The sequence below is a fragment of the Eleutherodactylus coqui genome, chromosome 7 (assembly GCF_035609145.1).
Source record: "Eleutherodactylus coqui strain aEleCoq1 chromosome 7, aEleCoq1.hap1, whole genome shotgun sequence".
Lineage (NCBI taxonomy): Eukaryota > Metazoa > Chordata > Amphibia > Anura > Eleutherodactylidae > Eleutherodactylus > Eleutherodactylus coqui.
The window spans coordinates 86,858,316-86,872,390 of record NC_089843.1 but is presented as its reverse complement, the minus strand read 5'-3'; the positions used below and the strand labels follow the sequence as shown (position 1 = coordinate 86,872,390).

Here is a 14,075-nt window from a genome sequence, read left to right as displayed (position 1 = left end):
AACTCAAGAACAATACACGATAAATGAAGTAAAGTCAGGGGATCACACATACCAGTGCGCAGTCCTTGCAGACAAGAGGATTACTAGATACCAAAAATATGTGATTGTTCTCAGTAAGAGAAACCAAGTAATCTTGTAGATATGATACCTTTTAACTCTTACCAAGCCAATTTTGGATTCAAGATTTCCTAGGGGGGCTTTCTCTTTCTGACGTTATACAACGGCACCATCTGCTGGCTAAAGCCAGTACTGCAGTATGTGATGCGCCAGAGAAGCTCTGACAGAGGAACGGCTGGAAATACACAGTAAGAATACCTAGTCGGACGTTTTCCGACATCGGAGCTGTACAGACTTCAATCAGAATGTTGGAAGATGTCAGACAGTGGATTGGAAAGGGTTAATGGCTAACAAAAATACATGATGCTATAGTGAGCTTTCAGACCTCAGAGGGTCCTTCTTCAGGCAGGGTCTTTGAGGAAGGGCCCTGTGTGGTCCAAAAGCTCGCTATAACATCATGTCTTTTTGTTAGCCATGAAAAGGTATCATATCTACAAGATTACTTGGTTTCTCTTACTGAGAACAATCACATTTTGCTCTGCTCGTTAACACGGTACCCAACCCCTTTTTTTCTAGATACCATAAAAAAAACTGTTGATCATAGGATCATGGTAGTTAAAGCACCCCCAAAAGTCTCCCATTTTTGTTGCAGTGTTTACTCCATTACAAGTATATAGCTCCCATATAAAAGTATGACTATGGCTCTCTGCTGCGGCTATTCAAGGGGAGTCCTAAGCAAGTCAACCCACTCACTGTTGTCTATATATCCTGATGGGGTAGAATTCCTTTGGCTCAAAAGTAATGGTGACTTGTCATTCACCAGTTTGTATGGCCTGACTAAAGGGTCATTGAGTAAGGAATTCCACTTTAAGCCCCTTACTACTGACAAATTAGCTATTGGAAAGCAAGGGGCCTATTACCGCCTTCTATAAGGATCCAGTCTTCCCTACATCTACCACTGAGCAAGTAGTAAATTAATTTTTTTTTCCGCTTAACTAAGTGCATTTTGAGCTGACAATTATTTTTGCCATAGGATTTAATTCAAAAGTTTGGCACAGTTTGACTTCCGCACTTTCTACATATCATTGTATACAGATATTACAGGGTGACTTTACATGGGGTAAACTATTGGTCGAAAACAAGCGATAAACATGCGACCTGACAGAGTACTGGGCGACAAACTGCAAAGTAGTCGCTTCCTTTCAACACACTTGTTCATACGCAAAAAAAGGACCTGCTCCATTTTCCTGCATATTTGCATACCAAGGGCCCCATAGGAGTCTATGGGAGGTGCGGTAATACGCACTATATATGTGCAGAAATGCACAATACATTGCGCAATGCCGTGAAAAAAAGAACAAATCTGGACCTCATTGGGCTCCGTCATCGTTATCTTGTTCAAAGGATTTTTCACTCTGTGTAAAATGACCCTTAGTTTCCCTCCACAGTCTCTTAAGCTAATTTATGACCACAACAAAGCTTCTTTGCTGTGGTCAACAATTAGTTAATAAAAAGTGCAGGAAAGGAGAGAGAAGAGCTGAAAACCAAACTGCCAGTGCAGCCTCGGGAACTGAAAAAGTGATTGTCAGCCCAAAATGCATTTAAGTGACAAAAAAATGTGTTCCCTAAAAGTATCCATAGCCTTTAAAATCATGGGTATGTCTACACACTGCAGAAATTCTGAAGATTTTCCTGTGGAAGATACACAGCATTTTACAGTACTGGCAGTGTGGATGGGATTTGGGGACGGAACCCATGTATGAACTGGGCCCTAATTGACATGCAGCGCGGATTCTGCATGCTGCAGATGTTCAGTGTGGCTTTTACCTCATTACATGAGGGGGTGTAATCCATGTCAAAATCTGCATCAAAATCTGTGTATTACTTTTTGAGGCAGTTCCTCACCAAAATCTGCAACAGATGTGTGGATATAGCCTAAGGCCATGTTCATGCAGGCATCTGGCAGAATTTTCTGCCGCGGAGTTCATTTGAAATCTTTGTCAGAAATACATGCTTTTTCACAGTGGAGGTCTGCATGGATTTTCATATTTAGAAGCTACAGATCTGTACACTGATAAGGCTCATACAATGGGGATATGAGTTCAGAAAAAACTATGTGGATCCCATGTCAAGAAGTCTAATATCACTTCTTTTTCTTATCAGAAAAAGAGGATTTGAAATTCCCATGCCGAAAAATCCACACCACTGAAACCTAGTTTAGTGTTACCTAGGTCCCAATTAACTGGTTATGTGCCTTTATGGAGTCATAACTCTGGTTTTGTACCAAATGAGCCGGTATTTTAGCGAGCCATACATCCTATGCATGTAAACAAACATATATATGTCTCTGTCTGTTTTTGCAAGTCCGGAGCTGCCTGGAAATCTGAAACATACTTTCTTTTATTTTCAGGGGACATTCAGGTAAACAAAGTATCCACACTGGTTTTATGGTGGCCATGAGAAGTTCCAATCTCTTGAAGCCATGGGAAAACTAATGTGAATAATTTGTTGGCCTGTGTCTCCAGAAAACAGAAAGTATACTTCAGATTTCCAGGCAGCTCCAGACTAGCAAAAACAAACAGATGCATGTGCTGTGCACAATGACACGCTTGCTTACAATCTGTCATGATTGGGTTGGGTGTGAGGCACACACAAATATGCTGCATAGGATATAAGGCCAGCTAAAATACGACTCAATTGGTACAAAACCAAAGTTATGACTCAATAAAAAAATGTTACCAGTTACATGTGACCTAGGCAACACAAAACTAGTGTTAAATTCCCAAATGTTATTATCCAATTAGATGAACTGTAGACGAGTCCATTCGACTGGCACAGAACATACAGTAATATAATACACCTGCTTTTACATCAATTCATATAGAAAGCTTGACTTAGCAAAACAGGAATGACGGTTATGTATTTGCTGAAGTAATAATGCAGCACGAGGATATATAGCAGAGTTCGGGCATAGACTGCACACTCATATATTTGCTAGCAACAAGGTTTAGTCATTAAATAACTGGGATGACAACATATGAAAGTGTCTCAGTGTCGAGGTCACAGTTCTGAATTGTGCACAGATGATAAATTATGTGAACTAATATTTGCCTTGGACACACACAATCTCTATAACTCTCCCAATGGTCAAATCCAGTGTATGTAATTACAAGGGCACAGTGCCAGCCTTCAGCCATCTTGTATAACCAGGGCTTTGCAATACAATACTGACATTAAGACCCGAGGTTGCAATTTGTTACTTATGGTCGGCGCAAGCTGTGGCTTGCACTGCTACACAAAAATGTTTGGTTATGGAACCTCCGTCGTGGCCAAGTGTCGCTGTGTAGCCCTAGCCTAAAGAGGTTTCCCACCATTTGTGAACAAATAATAGGACTGGTCATCAAATATTAATTGTGGGAGTGTGACCACTGAAACCCAAGAATGGACTGCCTAGAGTCCATTAGGGATGGCAGAATCCACATGTGGAAACATATTGAAACTTATCAAAACAAACAGAAGTTATGGGAATGGTTAAGTTAAACATCTTATGACCTATTTATTGAAATGAGAAAACAGCTTTAAAGTGCAATTAAACTTTTAAAAAACTTCTGACGTGATAGTAACACAACAGATGTTTTCATCAGTGGTGGGCCAGGTGCTTAGATACCCACTGATTGCTCAAACACACAGGCAGAAACGCTTATCTGAGTGCGGTGACCATTCAGCTGTTTTTGGCTTGGTTCAGAGCAATGTATGGGCTCCATAGAAAGTCTAAGGAGTCTATACACTGCATACAATGTCAGCCAAATGCGCACAGTGCTCAGCTGAACACTTCTGCCCATTCGCTTTAACAATTTATGGGAAATAAGTAATGTGATACAGAGACCCTTGTTTCTTATATTTAAGGACTCTATTTCGACAAGGTCTTTTTCACTGGATTGGCGCTCAGCCAATGTGGTGCCTATATTCAAAAAGGGCTCAAAGGTGAAACCAGAAACTACAGGCCGGTAAGTCTTACTTCTATTGTGGGTAAAATGTTTGAAGGGTTTCTAAGAGATGCTGTCATGGAGTACCTCAAGGAAAATAGCTGTATATCTCCATATCAGCATGGATTTATGAGAGATCACTCCTGTCAAACCAATCTGATCAGCTTCTACCAGGAGGTAAGTACTAGACTGGATCGGGAAGAGTCATTGGATCTTGTGTATCTGTATTTCCAAAGTGTTTGATACTGCGCCACATAAAAGGTTGGTATATAAAATTTTCATGCTTGGTCTGGGCGAGAATGTGTGTAAGTGCGTGAGTAACAGGTCAGTGCTAGAAAGCAGAGGGGGGTTATTAATGGTACATACTCTAGTTGGGTCAGCATTATTAGAGGGGTACCACAGGGGGCAGTATTGGGCCTATTCTTTTTAATATATTTATTAATGGCCCAGTAAAAGGATTGTGCAGTAAAATATCAATATTTGCAGATGACACAAAACTATATAAAGAAATTAACAAAAGAGAGGACGCAAGGAAATTGCAAGAAGATCTGGATAAGTTGGGGTTTTGGGCAAACAAGTGGCAAATTAGATTTAACACTGATAAATGTACAGTTATGCAGATGGGTAGAGGAAACACATGTCACCATTACACACTAAATGGGAAACACTGGCATGGGAAAGGACTTTAGTTAACTGTATGCTTAACTGGAGCAACCAGTGTCAGGCAGCTGCTGCCAAGGCAAATAGGATCATGGGGTGCATCAAAAGAGGTCTAGGGGCACATGATGAGAACATTGTTCTTCCTCTTTACAAATCACTGGTCAGACCACACATGGCATATTGTGAACGGTTTTGGGCACCGTTCCTTAAGAACGATATGTCAGAGCTTCAGCGGGCAACTAAAGTAATAAATGGAATGGGCAGACTACAATAACTAGAGAGGTTATCAAAATTGGGATTATTTAGTTTAGAGAAAAAATGGCTAAGGGGCGACCTAATAACTATGTATAACTAGATCAGGGGACAATACAGAGATCTCTCCCATCAGCTATTTATACCCAGGACTGTGACTGTAACAAGGGGGCACCCACTACATCTAGAGGAAAGAAGGTTTCTACACCGACATAGAAAGGGGTTCTTTACTGTAAGAGCAGTGAGACTATGGAACTCTCTGCCTGAGGACGTGGTGATGGTGAATTTGATAAAAGAGTTCAAGAGGGGCCTGGATGTCTTTGTTCAGTGATACAATATTATATGTTATAATCATTAATAACTTCAGAAGGGTCGGTGATCCAGGAATGCTCTAATTGCCAGACTGGTGTCAGGAAGGAATTTTTTCTCTTACATGGGGAAAATTGGCTTTTACCTCATTGGATTTTAATGCCTTCCTCTGGATTAAGATTGGGTAGTAATCGGCAGAACTGGATGGACATATGTCTTTTCTCAGCCTGCAAATAAGGGAGAATGGATAAATCCTCCACAGCGCCACCTATTGAAAGGCAGCATTCCTTCAAGCCAAAGTCAGACTTTTTATACAAGCCTTGTAATAATGACTGGGAATTAAAAGCGTGCATGGCCATTTGAGTCTCCTCACTCACAGTCTAGGTGCTCTCCATAAGGAGAAAAGATTGCGTTTTTGACACCCCATCCCAGGCCTCTCACTAGCAAAGCCAGACTCCTACCTTACACTGATGAAGGGCAAAACCCCTGAAACAGCTGTCTGTACATGAAGTCTGGCTTTGCTTTTAATTCCCAGTCATTGTAACAAGGCTTGTATAAAAAGTCTGACTTTGGCTTGAAGGAATGCTGCCTTTCAATAGGTGGCGCTGTGGAGGATTTATTCCATCTCCCTTATTTGCATATTACCCAGAGGAGCGTGCAAGGCCATTTGAGTCTTCTCACCATCTAGGTGCTCTCCCTAAGGAGAAAAGATAGCGTTTCTGACGCCTTTTTCTCAGCCTTACATACTATGTTACTATGTAAGTGTCTCATCCCTGGGACCCCCACTGATCAAAACTTCTGACATGTCAGGAGTTTTTAAAAAGTTGAATTATACTTTAAAGCTTATACATGAGCAATTATGGTTTTTGATTGCAGTACTACAATGTGGTTTTTCATAGATGTTCTAAGAAATTGGCAAAAATACAGTTTTTTTTTATAGTAAGCAGATATTTACCTATACAGCGTAGGAGTATTGTCACATCCTCTTAGATGTACAGCTGTATCCCTGGTTACTTTATTGCCATTTTTTTAAACATAACCCAATTTACCCGCAGTTGCTCCCATTGGATACACTAGTATTCTATCAGGTGGGCAATCTCCACCACTCAGTGTCAATCAAGCCTGACATCTTTCATTGGCACTCAGTGGAAAAGACTGCCCACCTGACAGAGTACCATTTCTGGGCTTCATATCCAATGGGGGCTGATGCATGCCAACAGAAGGGTATGTAAAGAAAAAAACTGGGATAGCATCAATAGGGACATGGCTGTATACCTCATGCAGCCAGTTCCCCCGCTGATCAGAAGTTTAGCCCTCCACATTTAGGCAGATATTGTCACATATAAATATTTATAGTGGGTTCATGAGCCACATCATCGGCATTCATGGTGTGTATGTAAGGGATGACTGGGTAGGTCCACATTTCATACATGTTTTATTGCTATCGTTTGTTTTCTGTAATGTTCAAGTAAGTGCCCTCACGTTGAGAGCATGGACTGGTGATAAGGTGCCACGCAGGAAGGGTGTGCATAGGCACTGCCAGGCAGCACCTTTGTTATACAAAGAGGCTGTTCATTTCTGGAACAGAGAGTTCCGGAGGAGTCTAGAAAAAAGAAAGTAGGTTCTGCCCACTGAGCAAGCACGGGAAAAGAGGCTACACCTGTTACGAGAGAAGCTCTCTGGTTCACTCCTCCAGAGTGCTTATATGGATGCCTGAATTGTCACGGCACTTAAATCCAGTCCAGCCCTCAGGCCTGAGGGAAAGAACCAGCTCTCATGCCTGAGGGAAGGAAGCCAGAGACCCAAATTGTTAAATAACGTTGTTTGTTGAGCTGCACTGCAACTATGGAGTGGACCTCCTCATGACATGAAGCAGCAGTGCTGAGGCCTTGGAGTCACCCAGAGATTCCCGATGACTATGAATGCCATGCCAGCCATGATTACTGTTGCTCAAGGACCTTTGAAAAAAAAACCTTGGCCCCAAGTTGCTAAGATCCGACCCATAACCAACATCTGTCTGCTGACACCCCCATTAATTGTATGCCATAGACTTCACAGCAAAATTGTGGCAATACTATGATTCTTGGAGGGCCTCAATGTTTCCCCTATAGAGAAAAAAAGATGTATAGCAATTGCACAAGTAACCACTCTTTCCCTCCTTGAGAAACGCTGCTATTTTACCACATTTAATAACTTCTAAGTTGTAATTTCCTGTTGAACGTTTGTATCTTTTATACTACATTTAAGGTGCAGCTATGAAAGGTACTGATTGCACTTGGGGCCAGAGCCCCCCTTGCCCCGTTAGAAAACACCAGTATTATAAATGGTACATGGTAGGTAGGGGGGCTCATTACAGATTTTGCACTGGGGCCCAGGAGATTCAAGTTAGTTATTGTCTCCATATGATCTTACATTTGGCGAAAGAAGTCCTTCTCCGTAAGAGATGTGTGTGATGGTTTCTTGTTAATGTCCGGCTGTGAAACCAGTTCCCGGAATGTCAAACATTCCATACTCTGCTCATAGTTAATTCCCGGCGACGCTCTGAAGACTGCAGCGCCTCAGCAGCCCAGACTTTTATATCAAATGCTATTGTTCTGAGAATAAAATACATTACAGGCAGCAAAACAAATATGAGGGTAAAGATTAATATTAACAGCTGGAAGCAAAGCGATGGATAAAAATATTTCTCCTCCTTCACGGGGTCCGTCTTTATTCCTGAAAACTTCATTTCACACAACAGCGGGGCGCGGCGTGGAGCTAATTGATTACCTACATTACAATGAATGAAAAGCAACCTACGCTGCTTAACGTTGCTGTAAGACGTGGAGGAGGGACGCACTTCAAGGAAAAAATTTCAAAAATGATCTTGAACAATGAACACCAATCGTAGGAATCTTCTCAAATATGGCCGAGCCAATTGTTCACAGATTTAGTTCCTGTTGTGCATGAGGCACTTAATCGCTAAAAGTCTGGTCTATTTTGAGCTTTCAGGACTGTGTATTTTTTTGAGTGCCCCATTCCGCGAGCCAGAACAGTTTTTGTTGATAAGGGCTTATGTTTTTGCGGAACAAGATGTAGCTTTTATTGGCACTATTTCTTAGGCTGTATTCACACAGGCGATTTCCCCTTGCCCGATTCTAAGATGGGCAGAACTCACACGGGATAAGAACCCATTCATTTGCATGGGTTAATTCACACATGCATACTGCAATGTATTATCGGATCATAGCATTGCAGGATCAAGTCTTCTACAGGGACATCAAAATTGTTAACAAAAAGAAAAAGGGCGAAATCTGCTATGGATCCACGTCAAAATCCGCACCAAAATCTGCCCCATACGAACGTATCCTAACAGTATTAAATAAAGCAAAAACAATGCTTTCCCTTTAAATGTCCCTTTGGTCCAGTATCACTACTACAGACCAGGAAGCTCCTGCAGCTTTCATGGGTTGGTTCGTCGTTCACATGATCATCGAAGGCAATCATTGGTTCCAGTGGTCATGTTCCAATCGTGCAGACATGATCAGAGACCATGAACACTCCAGAATATTCTACCAGAGGGGGAGAGGGTTGTGTTGTATGTGAGAAGAACCGCAATTTACAGTATGTGAACAGCCCTAAGCTTTTGGTCCCCTTAATGTACCACTGGGTGGACTACAATACCCAGAGAGGTCATCAAAACTGGGGTTAGTAAGCTTAGAAAAAAGACGGCTGGCTGCAATAGAAATGTATTGTTACAAGATAGCGATTCACATAAATGGCTGGCCTGTAATTACAAGATGGCACATCGTCTCCTGTCTAGGTGGACTCTCTCCTCCATCCATAGAGGGGGTAATATGAAAAGAGGATGCTATCTTGGCACAAGCCCTTTAAGTACAGCTTTTCATGTATCTCTAAAGTCTACATTTTAATAAAGTCAGATATTTTGCTTCTACTGATCTTGTTTATTATTATTGATCATTTATTATTCACATCCAAAGCTACGTTCTGACGTATAAAAGCTGCGTTTTCCTAAAGTTCTCCACTGAAAGCCTAGCCAACATACATAGTCTATAGCCAGTATTAGTATAGCCGAGGTGTTGCTATAAGAGGTGCAGAGATAGCTATTGCCCCATATCCATGATGATATGCCAAAGGCCCATCTGCCCCACCAGAAGACACTAGCATTATAAATGGTCCATGGCACATGGAGGTCCTGTTACACTGAGGAACAAGGAGCTTCTGTGAGTGAAGCCATTATCTTCATACATCAACAGAAAACAGGAAGAGCTTACTTGTCTCCACGTCTTCCCACAGTCTGATGTTATATACATCTCTTCTTTGTACTCCACCAACTGTGAGCCCAAGTTACCTAGATTTAAATAAAATGGTAATAATTTGAGTAAGAAGGTTTACATCATTAATTTGTATTAAAAATTAATTTCTGTTCACATACTTCAAAGGGATTGTCCCACTTCTAGGTGTTTTGCTGCAGGAAACAAACAGCTCCATATATTGTGCAGTGGCCTGGCTTGGTACTGCAGGCTGAGTCCTATTGAAGTGAATGGGACTCAGCCTGCAGTACCAACCCAGGCCACTGCACAATGTATGGAGCAGTTTGCTTCCTGCAAGAAAACAGCCAGAAACGGGACAAACCCTTTAAACTACACTTTATAAATGTGTAACATGACCTCTATCCCACCAAGTACTAATATTATAAATGATCCATGGTAGTTAATAATAATAATCTTCATTTGTATAGTGCCAACTTATTTGGGGACCAGTTACACATCTCTTTGAATTTGGTTTTATGCTGAAGCGTTTTGTCAGTGTCTGTATTTTATAAAGGAAGGTCATAAAAAAAAACCACCTCCCAAGCAACTTTCTTTTGGTCTACCACGTAAATTGTGGAAATAAACAAGTATGTAAAATATCTATAGGCCAAAATGTTCTAAAACTCTTCAATATGACTTCAAATAAAGAAGGATGTTTTTCATGTGTGTCCTTTTCATTGATGATCTCTACATAAAAAGTTTCTTTCTGCAGCTGTTCTGACAACAAATCAGATAAAAAGTAAAATAAAAGACCTACCAGCTCCCATAATCAGGCCAGGGGCTGTGTCCTTGGTATGGACGGTTCCTGATACGTAAGGATTATCTGCCCAGCGGAGATGAAGGTGAAGGTGGCATTCAGGCTTTTCAGGATAGAAGAGAGATCAAAACACAGATAATTATTCTATTAAACATCCAGTGGATATCCAGTGTAGTTCACAGCCATAGTTTGAATTCGCAGAAGAAAGTACAATTTCTGTACTCTAACATAAAATGAATATAAATAGGGACTTCTATTGACTTCCGACCAACCTCCCATACTTATTCTTGTCCATTGAAATGTCTCACTCTTCTCAACAGGGTCCAGAACGCATATATCTATATTCCACAACACTTCTCCTCGATTCACAACCTGATTGGTTGTTTGGGTTGGCTGATTCACAGCGATTGGTTGTTTGGGTTGGCTGATTCACAGTGATTGGTTGTTTGGGTTGGCTGATTCACAGTGATTGGTTGTTTGGGTTGAATCGAGCAGAAGTGTTGTGGAATATAAATATATGCGCCCAGAATAAGTTAGCAGCCTCCATTACATCTCCAAGAAAGATGGTAGAGATTTATTAATACCAGTGTTTCGAACACCGCTCTTAATATAATTTCCACAGCACACGATGCGCTCTACGTGTGTAGAGGTGCACACTTCTTTATATAGTAGGTGTATCTAGGGCCGTCCTTGCACCTATCCATAAATCTATGCCAGTTAGGAGCTGACATAGTTTTCTATTGTAATTTACGCCGTAAATAAATACATAAATAAAGCATAATTGTGTAGCCTGGACTACCCCTCCCCCTTCAGTTTAGCCACAAGAAAAAAATGATTGTAAGTTCTTGCTTAAATGCTATGAAAACTTTTGTGCATGTAAAATGAATACACACATACCTTACTAAGTACTTGCAGAAAAAGAAAATTACATTGAATTTTCATTCTCATGCATTTAGAAAGCCTCATGCTTTGTTTTCAGGCTCTCCTACATTCAAATTTATGTCTCGGGTGTATTTCCAGCACCGATCAGCTGGTCTCTCATGTATGTGAACAAGCTCAGCTCTCCTTCCCCTCTCCTCTCTCAGAGGCTGTGTAGCACAACCACGCCCACTCAGTATTACACAGCTATCACCTGTATCTCATCCTCTCTCCAAGTAGATGCTGGTCTTTTTCAGTGCTGATAAGAACTCCTCCACCATCTCCTGGCACTATCAAACTATTACAGAGGGCTGTAGTTTTCTCTAGTCTGCTTTTTGTCCTCCTAATCTGACAGGGTAGCAGACTAGAGAAGGAGCTGTCGGTTAACTATCATTGATAGAATTTGCTAAGATTTAATTCCACCAGTCTGCAGTGCCTTGTAAAACACCACAAGCATGGATATCAAACAATCAACAATTTTTAATAAAATCAAATACAAAATGTCTTCATTTACTCCAAAAATCCATTGAAAAATACGCATAGCCTTTAAATAGGATTCATTTGATTGGTTCTGGCTACACAGCTGTTGAAAGGTGTATAACATTTTAGAAGTTAATCATGTTAAGATATATCAGACTCGTTGAGTGTGACATCAGATACTTAAATCATCAATCTATGGCATCATCAAAATCATAATTGGTTGGCTTGGATTTTTTTTCTACTAATCCCTATTGTTTCCTACAAGACTGGCATCAATGAAATACTTATGAGACATTCAAATAAGTAAAGAAATGAAACAATTCATATAAACCGTTGATTTTACAATTTCTTTTAATTTGAACTTAGATTCTCTCACTATAATATCATTTTTAGTTATTTTTCGTTAATAACAAATTCTTAGCATTGAGCCAGCTGTTATGTCTAGACCGTGTGCGTATATATATCATATAGATGTACGTTGAGAAATTCTGGCCCTGTAGGCTGGCATCTGGAGCAACAGAAGAGTTCTAAAATTAGCTGAGTCAGTTGCATAATGATGCATAACAGATTTTATTGAAACTTACCGGTTTACAATTGGTTTGTTTGCCCGTCATGTCCACACTTGGAGGGGTCAGGTAATCCCAATCACGGCCTTTATTATAAGTAATGAGAGTGGTCACTTTACCATCTATTTTTTGATTGGCTAGAAAAACTCCTTTAACTCCTCTGACCTGGAAAATAAAACACAGGAAAGGTCACTTAAATTGTATTCATTCTCGCGCCTTCCATGAACTACCACTGAACTACATTATATGTTACATGAATTACTGTATTAGCACAATGCGGGCCATTTAGCAATGGGTACAGTATTTCCTGTATCTACCCCTATAGTGGTGTGGGCTTACCAGTGTCTCTCTGCTTCCCTGACTTCAAACTGATATAACTAGTTATCAAAACCATCTCTACATATCCTCGACTTTCACCGGTGCCGTCTCCCAGGAGTTCCTTGGGCAATTGGCTTGTGTCATCATGTCAATATCACCTCTGGCAATTATTATATTGGTACGTTTCACCCAATAAATCATTCTTTTCTACACTCACCCCCCCCCCCCCCACCTCTGCACATGGATTTTGTCCATTGACAGAGGTAAATCCGCAGCTGAAATGTGCACCACAGCCACGCATTTCTTCTATGGTTTACTGGTGGAATCCTCACTGAGAATTCTGCTATGTGAATATAGCTTCAGGGGAAGTTGGAAGGCAGAAATATATATTTTTTATTGGGCTTACTAACATTAATGGATTGGAAATTAGAATTAATTATAGAAAACATTATAAAATAGACATGTAAGAAGTTTTGATCAGTGGGGTATAGGTACTGAGACCACCACCAATTGCTAAAACGAAGCTGAATTCTGTGCCCCATCAGCTGTGATGAACATAAAGTGTGCAGACTTTCTATTGATCCTAGACACTGCTACAAGGAGAGCCAAAAAGAGCCACGCTCAGATGAGCGCTTCTATCCCTTAGTTTTAGCAATCCGTAGTGGTCTCAGCAACTGTATCCCACTGATCAAAACATTTAACACTTTCCAATCCATTGTCTGACCTCTGAAGACATTATGATTTAAGGCTGTACAGCTCCGATGTTGGAAGACGTCCGTTGGGGTTCTCTTACTGTATATTGCCAGCCTCTCTGCTGTCGGAGCCTATCCAATGTGTCACTTCATGCAGTACTGGCTTTAGCCAGCATATAGCGCCGTTGTATAATGGCAGAAAAAGAGTAAGCCCCCTAGGAAAACCAGGAGAGAAATTGGATTGGAAAGGGTTAAACGCCTGTACCTCAGTGATCTGAAAAGCGCAGTGTCCCTTTAAAGTGAATGTCCACCCAACATTTGTATTGATTTACTATGTATTATGTATATACCCAAATCCCCTGCACAGACATAGAATGAAATGATAAAATTCTGTCAGCCTATAGTGACCACTAGAGGGAGCTCAGGAGAATATTGTGTCTATTGTGCTAAATGCATATAACGTTTGCAGTAAATACATTTTTAGCCCAAATCCGCTGCATAGACATAGATTGAAATTATAACAGTCTGGCTGCTTATGGTGAACACTGGAGGTTACTATAGGTAAGTAGAAGTTTCACATTATCCTGCATGTTGATTCAGACGATTGGAATTCTGAATTTAAAAAAAATGGTACTCCCACCACTATTAAGATTCCAATCTCCTGTACCAACATGCAGGATAATGTAAAACTTCTAGGTACTTATAGTGACCAATAGAGGCAGCTTCAGTATTCACTGCAGACTTTATATACATTGAGCTCCATAGAT

General features: G+C 40.7%; 1 protein-coding gene across 1 annotated transcript in view; it reads right to left on the bottom strand.

Moving 5' to 3' along the window:
• The window catches only part of SORCS2 (sortilin related VPS10 domain containing receptor 2), an 816,984-nt gene that overhangs the window by 60,948 nt on the left and 741,961 nt on the right, over window positions 1–14,075 (bottom strand). Inside the window, exons 10-12 of the mRNA XM_066573326.1 lie at window positions 12,317–12,463; window positions 10,335–10,437; window positions 9,539–9,615 (exon numbers count right to left, since the gene is read on the bottom strand). Coding sequence (XP_066429423.1) covers window positions 9,539–9,615; window positions 10,335–10,437; window positions 12,317–12,463 — 327 coding nt within the window. The remainder of the gene's footprint in view (window positions 1–9,538; window positions 9,616–10,334; window positions 10,438–12,316; window positions 12,464–14,075) is intronic.